General features: G+C 38.7%; 1 protein-coding gene across 4 annotated transcripts in view; it reads left to right on the top strand.

Moving 5' to 3' along the window:
- The window catches only part of ELAVL2 (ELAV like RNA binding protein 2), a 79,223-nt gene that overhangs the window by 55,739 nt on the left and 7,084 nt on the right, over window positions 1–16,400 (top strand). For all 4 annotated transcript variants that reach the window (XM_033237501.1, XM_033237500.1, XM_033237499.1 and 1 more), the window contains exons 4-5: window positions 8,748–8,901; window positions 12,256–12,481. In XM_033237501.1, coding sequence (XP_033093392.1) covers window positions 8,748–8,901; window positions 12,256–12,481 — 380 coding nt within the window. The remainder of the gene's footprint in view (window positions 1–8,747; window positions 8,902–12,255; window positions 12,482–16,400) is intronic.

Here is a 16,400-nt window from a genome sequence, read left to right as displayed (position 1 = left end):
TGGTGGTGACAAAATCTCTAAGCATTTGCTTATCTGTAAAGGATTTTATTTCTCCTTCACTGATGAAACTTAGTTTGGCTGGATATGAAATTCTGGGTTGAAAATTCTTTTCTTTAAGAACGTTGAATATTGGCCCCCACTCTCTTCTGGCTTGTAGAGTTTCTGCCGAGAGATCTGCTGTTAGTCTGATGGGCTTCCCTTTGTGGGTAACCCGACCTTTCTCTCTGGCTGCCCTTAAGATTTTTTCCTTCATTTCAACTTTGGTGAATCTGGCAATTATGTGTCTTGGAGTTGCTCTTCTGGAGGAGTATCTTTGTGGCGTTCTCTGTATTTCCTGAATTTGAATGTTGGCCTGCCCTACTAGGTTGGGGAAGTTCTCCTGGATGATATCCTGAAGAGTGTTTTCCAACTTGGTTCCATTTTCCCCCTCACTTTCAGGCACCCCAATCAGACGTAGATTTGGTCTTTTTACATAATCCCATACTTCTTGCAGGCTTTGTTCATTTCTTTTTCTTCTTTTTTCTTTTGGTTTCTCTTCTCGCTTCATTTCATTCATTTGATCCTCAATCGCTGATACTCTTTCTTCCAGTTGATCGAGTCGGTTACTGAAGCTTGTGCATTTGTCACGTATTTCTCGTGTCATGGTTTTCATCTCTGTCATTTCGTTTATGACCTTCTCTGCATTAATTAGTCTAGCTGTCAATTCTTCCACTCTTTTTTCAAGATTTTTAGTTTCTTTGAGCTGGGTACGTAATTCCTCCTTTAGCTCTGAGAAGTTTGATGGACTGAACCCTTCTTCTCTCATCTCGTCAAAGTCATTCTCTGACTAGCTTTGATCTGTTGCTGGCAATGGGCTGTGCTCCTTTGTGGGGGGAGATGCGCTGTTGTTTTTTGAATTTCCAGCTTTTCTGCCCTGCTTTTTCCCCATCTTTGTGGTTTTATCTGTCTCTGGTCTTTGATGATGGTGATGTACTGATGGGGTTTTGGTATAGGTGTCCTTCCTGTTTGAAAGTTTTCCTTCTGACAGTCAGGACCCTCAACTGTAGGTCTGTTGGAGATTGCTTGAGGTCCACTCCAGACCCTGTTTGCCTGGGTATCAGCAGCAGAGATTGCAGAAGATAGAATATTGCTGAACAGCGAGTGTACCTGTCTGATTCTTAACTTTGGAAGCTTCCTCTCAGGGGTGTACTCCACCCTGTGAGGTGTGGGGTGTCAGACTGCCCCTAGTGGGGGATGTCTCCCAGTTAGGCTACTCAGGGGTCAGGGACCCACTTGAGCAGGCAGTCTGTCCGTTCTCAGATCTCAACCTCCGTGTTGGGAGATCCACTGCTCTCTTCAAAGCTGTCAGACAGAGTCGTTTGCGTCTGCAAAGGTTCTGCTGCTTTTTTGTTGTTGTTGTTTAGCTGTGCCCTGTCCCCAGAGGTGGAGTCTACAGAGACAGGCAGGTTTCCTTGAGCTGCTGTGAGCTCCACCCAGTTCGAGCTTCCCGGCGACTTTGTTTACCTATTTAAGCCTCAGCAATGGAGGGTGCCCCTCCCCCAGCCTCGCTGCTGCCTTGCGGTTAGATTGCAGACTGCTGTGTTAGCAATGAGGGAGGCTCCGTGGGCGTGGGACCCTCCTGGCCAGGTGTGGGATATATTCTCCTGGTGTGCCCGTTTGCTTAAAGCGCAGTATTGGGGTGGGAGTTACCCAATTTTCCAGGTGTTGTGTGTCTCAGTTCCCCTGGCTAGGAAAAGGGATTCCCTTCCCCCTTGCGCTTTCCAGGTGAGGTGATGCCTCGCCCTGCTTCAGCTCCCACTGGTGGGGCTGTAGCAGCTGACCAGCACCAATCGTCCGGCACTCCCTAGTGAGATGACCCCAGTACCTCAGTTGAAAATGCAGAAATCACCGGTCTTCTGTGTCGCTCGCACTGGGAGTTGGAGACTGGAGCTGTTCCTATTCGGCCATCTTTCTTTTAAACAATATTTCAAAAATAAACTCTCAATTTAGTATGTGATTATAAATCATCTTCATTACAAGAAGTGTGTGGTAGGTACCAGAATGTACAAAGTAGGATGATGACAAGGTTTCTTATTTCGAGGGATTAAGTCATTCACAAGACGGGGTTAAGAGAGTCAGTATTTAAGAGAACAAGGCATATAATGCAGTGTGGGTATGGGTAAGAGGTACCTAACTCAGACTCTAGTGGAGAGGACTGATCAGTGTTGACTTTAGGGACTAGGTGATACCCATGAGGTGTCTGAAATGACTGAAATTTAGCTGATTGGAAGGAGAGCAGTTTATTTTTCACACAGAAGAGTGAGAACAGGAAGCTTGGAAAACTACTGAAGGTTTTGTATGCTTGTATAGAAAAGGTAGCCAGTGCTCTGATCATAAAGGAGTCAGAATTCTAAAATTTATCTGAAAGTCTTAGGGAGCCCTTTAGGGAATTTAAGTTGAGGATGACATTATCAAATATATTCCATGGTATCTCTGAACTTCTCACTTGAATTAAAGCAGTTGTTTAGTCTTAAAACATTCAACAAATCCAGTCAAAATAAAACTTAAGGTTCTGTATGTATTTTCCACTGATAGTTTCCTAAATCCTGTATTTTGGAATATCCATTAAAGATAACTGCCCTAACCTTTAATACCTTTTATAAAATTTCCTGTTTGATGTGATTGTTTCTTTTAGCTCTAACAACTTTGCTGGAGCAAATACTTAATTTCTTATTGTTATCTTAGGCTTAGTCATTTTTGACCCATTATGAAATATGCCCTTCTTTATTGAAAACTTAATATTGGACTGTGATACATGTATGCCTTGATGTGTGTTTGAGACTTGTTCCTGGTAGGATTTTGTATTTAGAAGCGGATCAAAGTACACATCTTTCTTCTGGGTGAATTTTGAGGTCTCTGGCCTGAGTTGTGGTTAGAGATCCCCTTCTTCTGTGTACTGTGCTTCTGAGCTCATTCGGAGGGTCCGATGTAGCCAACTATATAGATATCTATGATGCTGTCACAAGACCTTTGCTACTGCTTACTTAGAGCTAGAGCTAACTTTTATTCAGTTATAGTGTCATTTTTCAGATAGTCCCATGAAGACTCCATCATGAACAGCAATTAGCTTTCCTTTTAAATAGGCATAACTGTGACCTTTCAGCTGGAGAGATTGAATGGAGCTTTTTGAAAAAAGTCTGAAGTGGCAAGTATCTAATTTTCAGGTTTAGTGTTTGTAGTCGTGGGTCAGTAATTGACAAGTGATAAAAGTTGTTCGATGGTGATCTTGTCAGTGGGTGACTTCTCAAGTGTTCTTAGTTTAAAAAAGAGGGAACTTTTTTGTTCATTTATGGACCTTATCACTGTAATCTGTTGGTATTAATGTCCACTGTTACTGATCTTTCCATTGATGAATCCGAGAAACGAGAGCAGTTGTGTGTTTGGACAAAACCATGTAGAGGGACTTGTGAAAGTGATGCACTGGGATTTTAAACATCGCTATGTATATTTAATAAAGTACTAATTCATAAGATGGTTTTGTTTGTTTGTATATTTTGATTAACTTTTGTTTTGATAGCCCACTCTTAGTACATGTGTTACTCATCTTTGCATGCTTAATGAATAATTAGTTTTAGCTGCTGATGAAGAAATGCGCTTTTAATTTCAAGGAATACACTATTTCAAGCTGTTCCATTTTGACGTAATTAGATAGATAGATTTCTATCTTTATTTTGTCCAGTCTAGTCTTGTTTGTGAAGAACAATTTGCGAAGCCATGGGCCATTTACTTACTTACCTGTAGTAGCAAGTACTTACTGCTTCCCTGTCCCTCACCTTCTCTCATATAATGTCAGTATTGCTTGTCTTTGTTTATTATATCACTTGTAGGGTTGTGAGAAATTCCAGAATAAACCTGAGTTTTAAATTGCTATCTTTGGAGTAGATTGGTGTTCAGTGTTGTACTCCCTGTATCATCTTTAAATATTTAAATTGCAGACTCTTTGGCTGCCTCTTAAATTAGATCCTTCACTTAGTAGTTTTGACATTTCATAACCTTGCTCCTCATGCATTAAATATTCACCTGTTTAAGTGGCAGTGAAAATTTAAAATCCAAACCCGTATATTAATCCAGCGAATGTAGAATGGAGAACAGCTTGCAGTGGAGAAAGAGGCTATTTTCACCTCAGTAGGACATATGCTAGAGGTCCATTGTATTTAAGCATTTCTAATATAGAATTTGTCATTTAAAGCAAACCGTCTTTTGGGTCTTCAAAGGAATTTAGTCTTGTAGAACCAAAAAGATACTTGAACACTTTCTGAAGATAGCCCCTGCATGGTTCTCTAGGTGCGTATGAAGGCGCCTGTAGAAGACCTAAATCCATAGGGGAAAAAAAAAATCAGAATGGAGAAGGTTGCTGATAACTGTCAGATACAAAATTTAGTTTGGTAACTGATTTGAGTCTCCAGAGTGTGAGTCCTTATTCCACCATCAGCCTTCTTCTCACTTTGGCGTAAATACATTTTTTGTTTATCTTTTGAGATGGAAGAAGAAGTGTTTTCCAGGAAGGGAGGGTGTTGATGACAGTGATATCCTTGATAGTGGAAGGGAAGGGAAGCTGTTTTAATTACAAGAACAGTAAATAAAGGGATGGGGTGGAACCTTGAGCCTTAGTGTGGGAGGAAGGAGAAGGCAATTACCCTTTCTTACATCTTTATTTCCTGAAAGTCAGTGGAAATAGCATTGTTTACTCCTGAGATTAGAAAGTAACAAAAATTAATTTAAAAATTCTAATGATGATATGTAGTTTGTGTGATTAATCTTAATTAGTGGCCACTTCTCTTTTCTTAGAAAAAGTTATTCTTAAAAATATTAATGGAGCCGGGCATGGTAGCTCATGCCTGTAATCCCAGCACTTTGGGAGGCCAAGGCGGGCGGGTCACCTGAGGTCAGGCTTTCGAGACCAGGCTGGCCAACATGGTGAGACCCTGTCTACGTTAAAAATACAAAACCCAGTGTGGTGGTGCATGCGTTTAATCCCAGCTACTTGGAAGGCTGAGGCAGGAGAATCACTTGAACCCAGGAGGCAGGGGTTACAGTGAGCCAAGATCATGCCACTGCACTCCAGCTTGAGCAACAGAGCGAGACTCCGTCTCAAAATAATAATAATAATAATAATAATAATACAAAGTGTAATAAAATAACTAATTTTAGCAACATCCTGTTTTCTGTCTGCGGCCAGTTTTTCTGTGTATGCCTTTAAGAAACAGCCAAGATTCATTTAATTTTTCCTAACTCTTAGAAAAAGTGAACTGAAACATTCATTTACCATAGTATTATGGAAGGAAAACTGGATGAGGAGACCAGGACACAGAATGAGAAAGATCAGAGTTTGACCCAAGAATTCAACACTAGTTGTGTATAACCTTAGATATGTTATTTACCTTGTCTATGCTGGTTTTCCCAGCTGCAAAAATGCTAAAATGTATGCTACCTACCTCATGGAGTTGTTGTGAGGCACAGACAAAATACTGTAGTTTGTGAAAATGCCTTGTAGATGGTGAAGTCTCATAATCCCCTAAACGTAAGTTTAGCATTAAGCATTGTTACCAACATAAGTTTATATATAATCTAATCACTCCTGTGCTGCCTCTGGTAGTGGAAAATGGTTCTTTGACAATGTTACTGAAAGACACTGTTTTGAGAAGGTTTGTCTTGGAGACTTTTTAATGTGACTGGGAACTAAAGATGCAATATAAACTGAAGAGTGGACACTGGAAAAAAAAATCACATAACTGACCTAGGTATGTTTTCAAAGCCTTTATATAAGCACTAAATATAAACCCATTTTCCTAAATATATTTTAGGATGACTTTTAAGACACACCACCTACACTCATCTGAATTGTACAAAGCGGTGAATGTCACTGCATGAGTAAATTGTTCTAGAACACTGTAATGGACCCAGGTTTCTCTCTACTTTAATGGGCTGGATATTTACCTAAATTTTCAGGTGCATGTAGAGGTAAATAATATTTATAATGTAGTCACATAGGTTTTTAGATTCTGAAGCTTTTCATGTGGATTATAAATTAATTATTCCTAATAGCGATATAAAGAAGGTAAAATTGTGGTAATAGACTTGAAGAACTTAGTTCTAAGTTCACAGAACTGGTGATGAATTAAACCTGGTTTTGAGCCCAGGCACACTGATCAGCCATTACCTTTAACCACATTTTCACTGCCTCCTGTGACACTTGATCTCATGCAGAGCCTATCTCATGCAGAGCCTGTCTCCTGCTGCTGCTTGCTTCATCAGTCGTTGGAAGTTAGCCTCCTTGGAGAATGTGTAGATGCCTGCCTTGGAGCCCGTGGGACGTGGCTCTTCATAATGGGAGTACTTTAGTCGCATGATCTGGAACAGAGTAACAGCTGACTCGTTGAGTGCTCCCTCCTCTCGAAATAAAGCCATAGAATCCTAGATAGGGATGCAGGTCCTAACTGGTGGGGTTTCAGCTTTTCTGGATAATTGAGAATCTTACAACAGAAAAGAAATGAGATTTTCATTGATTCATATTGCTGAATGCATATATAATTCATTGGCCTTGTTTCATCAGTTTATAGCAGTCCCAAGATTTGATTCCATCTAAGTTATATCACTTGAAATTGCCCACTTGTTTTTCACGTGCATTTGAGTTCCCCCATCTTCATTGTTCTTAAGTATTTAGGCATAGAGAGAAAAAAAAGTACTATATGAATAGTTATGTATGTTCTCTCCACCACTATTCCAAATTCCTTGTTTCTGTACAGAACAGAGCTCATATAACTTCCAAATACAGCCTTTGGAACAACAGGTATATTTTCACTTGTTGATGAGCAAACTGTTTGAATAAAGAGGAATATTAAATGTTAACACCATTGGGGCAAGGGTGTGAAAGTTAACAAGGTCTTTATAAAGTAGTATAAAAATTGGCTTGTATTTTTTTTTTTTTTTCTGGAAAGCCAAGAAAAAGTGGCAGCAGAGCTGTGGGCACAATTCATATTATGGGGAAAATGTTTGGTGTTTCATACCTAAAGTTATTTCAATATTAGTGTAAATTGGGAAAGTTTGTTTTTAACTGGATTAGAGGTGGGTACCAATATTAAAATGAGCAGGCAGTAGTTATCACTATACCTTAGCAAATCAACCCCAGACCCATTGACCATTTTTAGGAATAATCTGGAGGATGGGGTATGCTGTGAAATATCTGTCCCTTAAAGTAAGCTAGTCCAGACAGAATATGACAGCTAAACCAAAGGGAATGTGATCAGGAATAGCTCATGAGACTCAGTGTTGGCAAAGGTAGGTGATAGGTAGAGAGCCATCAATTACAATTGGGGCAGGAGATCCGGATGACTTGAACTGACCCTTAAGTGTTCTGGTTCAGTAAGCCGTTGTGGATCTGCATGATCAATGGGGTATTATTGGATGGGCTTTACTCACCAAATACGTTAGCATCTGTCGCATGTCAGGCACTCACTAGTCATTGAGGATACAGTGATGAGCAAGAACAATAAGATTTCTGCCCTCATGGAGTTTACATGAGGAATGATGATTATAAAAAAGTACATGTAGACCTATTTTGTCTTTCATCCTTGTGGGATTTTGTATACCATATCTCAAAAGACATGAAACTTTTGAAAGTACTCTCAGTAGCAGGTAAAGTTAGTTATAGGGACTTAAGACCTTTTGAAAATCAAGGTTAAAAAGACCTGTGGATGAGAAGACAACAACAAACAAAGGATAATAAGGGCTTGTTCACACATTCAAATTTCTGGGAATTTGTGGATAATGATATGGACAATGATAAGGGTGAATTTTTTAAAATAAATATAGCACTACCACCCACACAGATAGGAGAGGCTAGAAAACAAAAAATGTCTCCATGAATCTGGAATCTTTAAGCTTAGAATGATTGGGCTTAAATCCCTATTCTAGGGCAGATGTTCCCAACCCCTGGCCGTGGACCGGTACTGGTCCGTGGCCTGTTAGGAACTGGTCCACACAGCCAGAGGTGAGCAGCAGGTGAGCCAGCATTACTGTCCCAGCTCCACCTCCTGTCAGATTAGCTGCAGCACTGGATTCTCATCAGGGCACAAACCCTATTTTGAACTGCACATGTGAGGGCTCTAGATTGTGCGCTTTTTATGATAATCTAATGCATCCCCCACCACATTCCATGGAAAAATTGTCTTCCACAAAACCAGTCCCTGGTACCAAAAAGGTTGAGGACCACTGCTCTAGGGGGTTGGCCCCACAGAAAACAACCTATTATCGTGAATAGTACTGTGCTATATGCACCATTGGTCTGTTTAAAGAACTTTAAATTTTAGTGAATTAAAACTGGATTAAAGGTGGGTACAAGTGTTAAAATGAGCAGGCAGTCGTTATCATATCACTATACCTCAGCAAATTGATCCCAGACCGATTGACGTTTTTTAGTAATAATCTGGAGGATGGGGTATATTGTGAAATTTCTGTCCCTCGCAGAAGGCTAGTCCAGCATATTACAGATACTCTCCTCTCTCCACCCAGGGGAGAGGGAATGGGAATACTACTACCCATTTGTCTAGAATTTTCCCAGAAAAGAATAAAGCATTTAGCACGTACCTGACTTGCATGAACTTCAGTGTTCTATGCTCTTTGTGGGAAAGTTTCTGAGGCAGTTTTTGAGTTTCTAAAGGGAGGTGAGTGAGCGTGCATGTACATTTAATTTTATTTTCCTTTTCCAGGTTTCCTATGCTCGCCCAAGTTCAGCTTCTATCAGAGATGCAAATTTGTATGTCAGTGGACTTCCAAAAACAATGACCCAGAAGGAGTTGGAACAGCTTTTTTCACAATATGGACGCATTATTACTTCTCGTATTCTTGTTGACCAGGTCACTGGTAAGGACATCCACTCTGGACAGTCTTTCCCTGTCTCTGACTAGCAGATTGTGAAATATTCTGTCTTTCCATGTAGCAGTCTTGCCTCTAGAACATATCAAAGGTATATGTGGGCCAGAAAATGCAATTTTCTGCTGGAATTGTTCATAAATATGCATGGATAAAAATAGATTGTGGAGTATAGTGAGCGTGCTTGAGTCATTTCCACCCCGAAGGTGCAGGTTTGAAGCCTGTTTCATGGCTTGTAATAAATTTATAGATGCTATAATCTTCATTTCCAAGCCACTGTGTGATAAAAGCCCTCATCCTGCTTATAAAGTACTAATAAACAATCTTACTTTTGTCAAAAAGTGAAGTTTAATGCACCAGTATGCAGCTAGTTCTCCAAGGGAGGCTTACACTACATCCACACTGGTAATTGCTGTTCAGGCTGTTTTCCAGGTTCATGCTGTGCTGTATGGGCATATGTAAGAGTATGAAATTTTGAATGTTAAAAATTTATTTTATTTCTGATACCACTGTTAACCCAACTGAAATGGGAAGACTAAAATGTTCATTAAAACTTTTGAATGTAATGGAGCTGTTCTGCCAGATCTTTTAGTTAAAGCCAGCAATGTAGATTTGATTATGGATTTTAAAAATAAAATACAGATACAGTTTTCTATTATAAAAGCAATACTTGGCCAGGCGCGGTGGCTCATGCCTATAATCCCAGCACTTTGGGAGGCCAAGGCTGGCAGATCACCTGAGGTTGGGAGTTCAAGACCAGCTTGACCAACATGGAGGAACCCCATCTCTACTAAAAATACAAAATTAGCTGGGTGTGGTGGCCTTGCCTGTAATCCCACCTACTCGGGAGGCTGAGGCAGGAAAATCGCTTGAACCCAGGAGGCGGGGTCACGGTGAGCCGAGATCGTGCCATTGCACTCCAGCCTGGGCAACAAGAGTGACACTCCATCTCAAAAAATAAATGAATAAATAAAATAAAAGCAATACTTGTTCTTTAGGAAACAGTTAAAAAAAAGTAGAGAAACACCGTGAGGGGGAAGTATTAGCTGTAGTGTCATAGACTGAAGCAGACACATGAAGATTTGTGAGGTTTTTGTTTTTTTAAGGTAGCTTTTCTCCTATTTGTTTGTTTCGCTCTCCCAACCCGCATAATGATAATACCTTGGAGGCATGTTGTATATTACAGTGTCTAATTTTTTAAAGAAATGACTTCAGAAGAAAATCGAGCCAGATTTTTCATTCATCAAGTGAAGATCCATTTAGTTGATCTCAATGTAATCAGAGGAGCCCATAGTACTTGCCTCTGTGCTGTTAATTGGCTTCATAGGAAGCACCACGTTTAGAGTTCTGAGTAGAGAGAGCTTGCACTATATGCGTGCCTGGGAGAATAGCCTAAAGATTTTGCTGTCATGAGAATATTTTAGTCAAGTGAGAATATGTAAAATACAGCTTCCTTAAATGTGTTAGTTAATTCGTAATACTCATACGTTGCTACCCTGTGTTGTTATCACATAGACTAATAATGGTGTTAAATAGAAATCCAGGCCTAGAAATACAGATGAATTTGTTGAAAGCAACAAAAATGTATTTTATTTCATTCATGCTTTCTATTTCATTTGTTCTGAGATATTGTGAATTGAGAGTAGGTTTCACCTGTGACACAAAATGCATCTCCTTTTAGCTGATAGTCCATCACAGGTGGACCTAGCTTGTTTTAGTCAGCGGTTCTCAAGTATGTCCCACACCTGCCGTATCAGCAGTCTTCTGGAACCCTGCTAAAAATGCATTCTTGAGCTTCATTCAGAACCTAGTGAATAAATCTCTGAGGGTGATCCACAGGTTGTTCTTATGTGTGCTCAAGTAGGAGGACCACTGGTATAGGTGACTCAAGTTGTGTACAGGCTGTTTTTTTGCTAATCTAATGCTTTTCTAATGGAACAGCTAACTTTTAGGGGTTATTAATTCTTAATAGGCACTAGTAGATAAGTGAAAGGGTATATTTGCTATCATTTCACTATTTATTCTTCATACCTAAGACTTTCAAAGTGAACTTACTCAATTTACCTGAAATGAAAAATGAAGCCCTGCAATTTTCTTATTCAGCCATCAGGTGGTAATAATGTGCAATGCATGCACTTTAAATAGAAAAGGTAAAGTGATAGGGGCTGTCTTAGATATGCATATGTGGAAAAATGCTTTATCTACATTAGAAAATTCTAAGTCATTGATCTTATACAGTATTAATTTTAAAGCAAGTAGACCTTCTTTTTTTTTTAAGTTTCTCCAAGCATGATGGTCTGGTGCTTTTTTTATGCATACCTTTCTTAGTAATCCTGTTATTTTTTCTTCACTGACATACTCTGAATCATCTATACTTTCTTGCTACTAGTCTAATCCGGTCCTGCTAGTACTCATTTACTTGCCAAAAAAAATTTCCCTACCACTGCTTATCTCATGATGACCAGCTGTGGCCACCCCACTGGCCTGTTCACGCTAATTAAATGGAATGAGCTGGGCTTCCCTCTACAATTTTTCATAATCTGGAAAGGTTCTTGGCTAGCCTTCTTTCCCATTTGTGTCTTTCACACTGGGGAGAATGTGGGGCAGGGAGTCAGGAGTGATGCTGCTGAGGTCAGAAAGCTTTGATGCTTTACTTGTAGAAATTTATTTTTAAAATCTAGGTCTTTTTCTCCATATAATATTATTTCTGTAATAAAATGCAGCTAGTTAGAAGCACAAGAGAGCTTCAGAGTACTGGAAGAGCCTCTCAGGCATTTTTTTCCCTAAAGGACCTATATCCTGTGCAATATTATTAAGCTGAATATATTATTTAAAATTTCAACCGAAGCGTCTTTCTACCACAGTGTATGTATTTTTAGCATAGCTTTGTAGCATTTTTAGCAAATTCTTCTTTCTGTTCTCCTTGTTTCAAGGACAGGAGCTACTGTGTCCCTCATTTCTGAGCTGCTTGTCCAATAGCACAATTTGAAAAATGGAACTCCAGTATACTGTTGACATTAAAAGAGTGTACAGGAGGGAGGTGGGAGAGAGAGAAAACATGGACATGCTTGTGCTTTCTTGTCTTAGCTTATTGGAATGCATGTGATAATGGGTACTCAGATTATATAAGCAACACGAATTTTTCTGAAAATGTGAAATTGTGATTCTAAACTGAATGGCTAGTAACTTAAGAGGAAAGTTTCCTCCTTGTGTGATTTTTGTGGCAAATGTTATATGTAGGTGAAAACATGTTCTTGAGAAGGAAAAATTAATGTGTCCTTTCTTCTCTCCTTCCCTTCTCCTTCTGTCCCCTCTTTTCCAAATCTTTACTCAAATCTACCTTAGGCATATCAAGGGGTGTAGGGTTTATTCGATTTGACAAGAGAATTGAGGCAGAAGAAGCTATCAAAGGCCTAAATGGCCAGAAACCTCCCGGTGCCACGGAGCCAATCACTGTAAAGTTTGCTAATAATCCAAGCCAAAAAACCAATCAGGCCATCCTTTCCCAGCTGTACCAGTCTCCAAACAGAAGGTATCCAGGACCGCTAGCTCAGCAGGCACAGCGTTTTAGGTAAGTCTGGTTTGGTTCTTGTGCCCACCTACTAAACTGAAAGAGAATCCTCAGGTTTACTGTCCAGTACTTTTATTGACAGGATCTCTGGTTTGCTTTTGTCAGTGTTGTTGCTTTTATTATTATTAATTTTTCTTCTTCATGGGCACAGAGAGAATCTACTTGAGGAATAGTGTCTTTTGCTAATATTGGAAGGTAGGGACCAAAGGAGATAACCTACAGCAGTGATTCTTAACCAAGGGTGATTTTGACCCTCAGGGAACATTTGGCAATGTCTGGAGGTATTCATGTTGGCATAACTTGTGGGGGGTGCTACTAGCATCTAATGATAGAGGTCAGGGATGCTGCTAAGCTCCTACAATGTACAACATAGCCCCAACAACAAGAAGTTACCTGGCCCAAAGCATCAATAATGTTGTGATTGAGAAATTCTAATCTGTAGATTTCCAGGGTCATCTTAATTGTTTTCAGGGCTTCAGATTTCCTCTTCCTTTTTTTTTTCTTAAAAGATTTTATTCTCATGTGTCAGTTTTTAGGTCAAGCTCTTTCTGTTACTTCACTTTATAGTATGTGCACAGTTAAGGATATATAATCTGTGTGACTACATTAAGTTTCTACAAATGAGTTCCTCTCTTCCTTTTTAAAATTGTTCACAAATAGGTTGGCAAACTTTCTCTGTAAAGTACCAGATAGTAAATATTTAACTTTATGGGTTATGGTCACTGTTGCGTCTGTCTTGTTTTTTTTGTTTGTTTGTTTTTATTTTTGTTTTTTTCTTAACCTGTTAAAAATGTAAAAGCCATTCTTATATAGCCCATACACCAACAGGTGACAGGCAGTCTCCATTTGGCCTGTCGGTTGTAATTTACTGACCTTTCTATAGTCCATAGAATGACCATGGCTTTAGCCCAAAGAGGACACTCTCTCATTGACAGGCATGAATATTCTAACTTTTTAAGTTTTATTCTGATCCCGGGATAACAAACCAGGAGTCATTGAAAAAATCTCTAATCTGCATGTGAGAAGAACAATGACTTTAAGAAGTTAAGCAGAGCAGAGAGTTTTTGGTTTCATAAGCAAGTCATGCAGTTTTTATTTTCCAGGACATTTTTAAATATCCTTTTTGGCCATATGGTATACTACACCCAGAATGCTATCTAACCCCACACTGATTTTTAAAAATTATTTCCAAGTGTGTATCAATTTTATTTAATTCCTGGGACAGAATAGTTAATTACCAAAAAAAAAAATCACAAATATAACCTAATAAGATCAGGGAGTTATGTTTTCTAGATTAAATCTATGCATTTATTTTTTTCATTGGAATATTTGCAGTGCTGAGGAGAGTGAAGATAAAATCAAAGTAGCTCTTTTTAAAAAATAGTAAATTATGTTGCTTGAGATATGAGAAGGAAATTTGTTATAAATGCCACATTAAATTTCAACTTAAGTTGGCCTTTGCTGTGGGAGAAGAGGTGGTACTGTCAAAAGGCTACATCTGAACTCTGGGTTATTAGGTTGCCAGTGGATTGAGCCTTGTACTTCATGCTCTGCTGTGAGGAAAAGGCATTGGTTTAAAATGAAAAACAAACAAACAAACAAACATTTGCCACCTTTGACTTCCCATGGTTGTTGGTGATCAGGCTAGAGTGAGATGCCTGGGGCTGCTTGGTGCTTGCCTTTGTGGAGAAAGAAGTCTCACACAGAAAGCCCTTTTTCAGCTCTGCACATAGGTTTCCTCTGTGACATCTTAAGTGAATAATGTATGTGTAAATATACTTTTTTAAATTGCAAACATAGAACAAACAAGCCTGGAGGAATTTTACAGATTATTTCCTAGGCAGCTTGTCCAGTTAATTTCAGAGCTCTTTGGGGCCTTGAAAATGATCTCGAGTTTAGATAGAGGAAAGTTCTTCAAAATGTGTTGGTTGGTTTTTAACATTGGGAAGTTATAAAATGTTTGCTGTTAGTAGAAAGCTATATTAGTTACTTTTTTTTCCTGATTGAAGCAATAGTTTTGTTTAATAGTTATTAAGAAACAACATTCTTGAAATCAAGATTGAGTTCTTAGGAAGATTGAGCAGGAGGACTGAGAAGACAGGATTTGGGAGAGTGCCTGATTATTGAAATGGCAAGGCTTGTAGGTGACTCAGGTGCTAGGTTGTTGATGGGTGTCAGCCCTTAGGTTTACCTAGCCTCCATCTCTGTAGGCTCTGTGCTTTTTATTTTTGGTTGGGTAAAGCTTTACAGGATGTTCTGATGGTCAGATTTAATTATCTTTTTCTGGCCCATTCTGTGTTTTTGTCTTTTAGTACCATATGTTATCATTAACTTGAAAATTCTTTTTCCTTGACTCCTATAGAAAAACATTTTGGAAGACGAGAATAAGAGATTGTCAGTTGTAAGGGAAACTTGGTTTCAGAAAATGGGAGAAATTGTTACTCTCTCTTCAGATTTTTAACTGTTGTCCCGTTCACCCCATTTCTCATTCCTCCCATGATCCCTGTCCAGATAATACAATATGAATGAGTTAGCGTGGTCAGAGATAGTGTTTGATCTAGATTGGGTGTGTTGGAAGAAATTAGAATTCAGGTTTAACCTGACGTTTGGTGCTTCTCTTTAATACGGTGTATTGAACTTGGCTATCATCATCTTGATTTCCGCTCCACTCCCCCTTCTTCTTTCATCTCATAAAGACACTTGAATTAAGGGTTTGCTGCTTTTGTTGGTATTTTGCTGTTTTATATAGTTCGAGTCTAAATCATCGCACAGATATTTTGTCCCTGATATTTGTGTTTTATTGCTTTTGCCTTGAGTTTGTCACCTTTCAGCAGACATGTAGAAAATTTCTCACTATATTTTTTTATGTTGTAATAGTACCTTGGGAGTTGAGAGAGATTGAGGAATATAAGTTATATGTATTATAGTCAAGAATACTTTTAATAATCATAAAGTATGAGCCATATCTTTTAAGGTCAAAAAACTTAAAAATCCGTGTAATAAGGGTTAAGTTTAAAGGTGGGTTTGTGAGGTTTATGGCTTAGTCAACCCATGTGAATAATTAGAGAATTATTGTAATATGAGCACTGCTAGTCTAATATGCTTATTTAATTGACTGCAGCTTTCAAAATAGGACAAGCCTTATTTATTTGGATGGATGGTGTAATTCAAGCCCCTTAAGTATATTCTTGGGACATGATATCAGAATTAAACTTTAGGCCAAATTTTTACGTGTTCTTTTCTTGTGGAGCGCTTTAATTTTATTGAATAAGATCTAGTCTAACGGCCTGTGTGCCTGCTTCTATGAGCCTTTATGCAATTTTTAAAAAGCCTTTTAAATCAGCACTTGAGTTGCCTTTAAGGCATGTGCTGGTTACATTATCACAGTTTCCTTTTGGAAGAAACTGGTATCAATCCCCTTGAATAATTTTCCCCTTTCTTAGAGGACAGATGATACCATCTAATTGAATAAGGTAGTAAGAAGATGGTCTTGTTATGGATAATTTCCAAGAAGTTCTTGGTTGGTACTTTGGAGAGGTTTTGATAATCATTATTTGTGGGATTCCAAGTATATTTTCTTACCCATCAATAACTTCGTATTTTTATTTATGACTTTAATTGGGTTCACATTTTCCCTTACTTACATGTAGGCCTTCCCATAGTCCCTCAGCTAAATTTTTTAGAAACTAGGCAGGTACTTTATTTTCTACTTATAAACACATAGCTTTAAAATAGGAATGATCTGCCTGATACATGGTTCTGTTCAAAATTTTGACAAGTTATAATTGGAGCTGTGTTCCTGTTGATAGAAAAATGTTTGTACACATATCTGTCGTATGTGCCTTTTTCGGAAACTACATATGTACATGGGCTTGTGCTATTCATTAAATTGTAAACTCTAATCAAACATAAAAAAGGA

The sequence above is a fragment of the Trachypithecus francoisi genome, unplaced genomic scaffold (assembly GCF_009764315.1).
Source record: "Trachypithecus francoisi isolate TF-2019V2 unplaced genomic scaffold, Tfra_2.0 Lachesis_group16, whole genome shotgun sequence".
Classification (NCBI taxonomy): Eukaryota; Metazoa; Chordata; class Mammalia; order Primates; family Cercopithecidae; genus Trachypithecus; species Trachypithecus francoisi.
The sequence above is the reverse complement of the archived record's forward strand: the minus strand, read 5'-3'. Positions and strand labels throughout refer to the sequence as shown.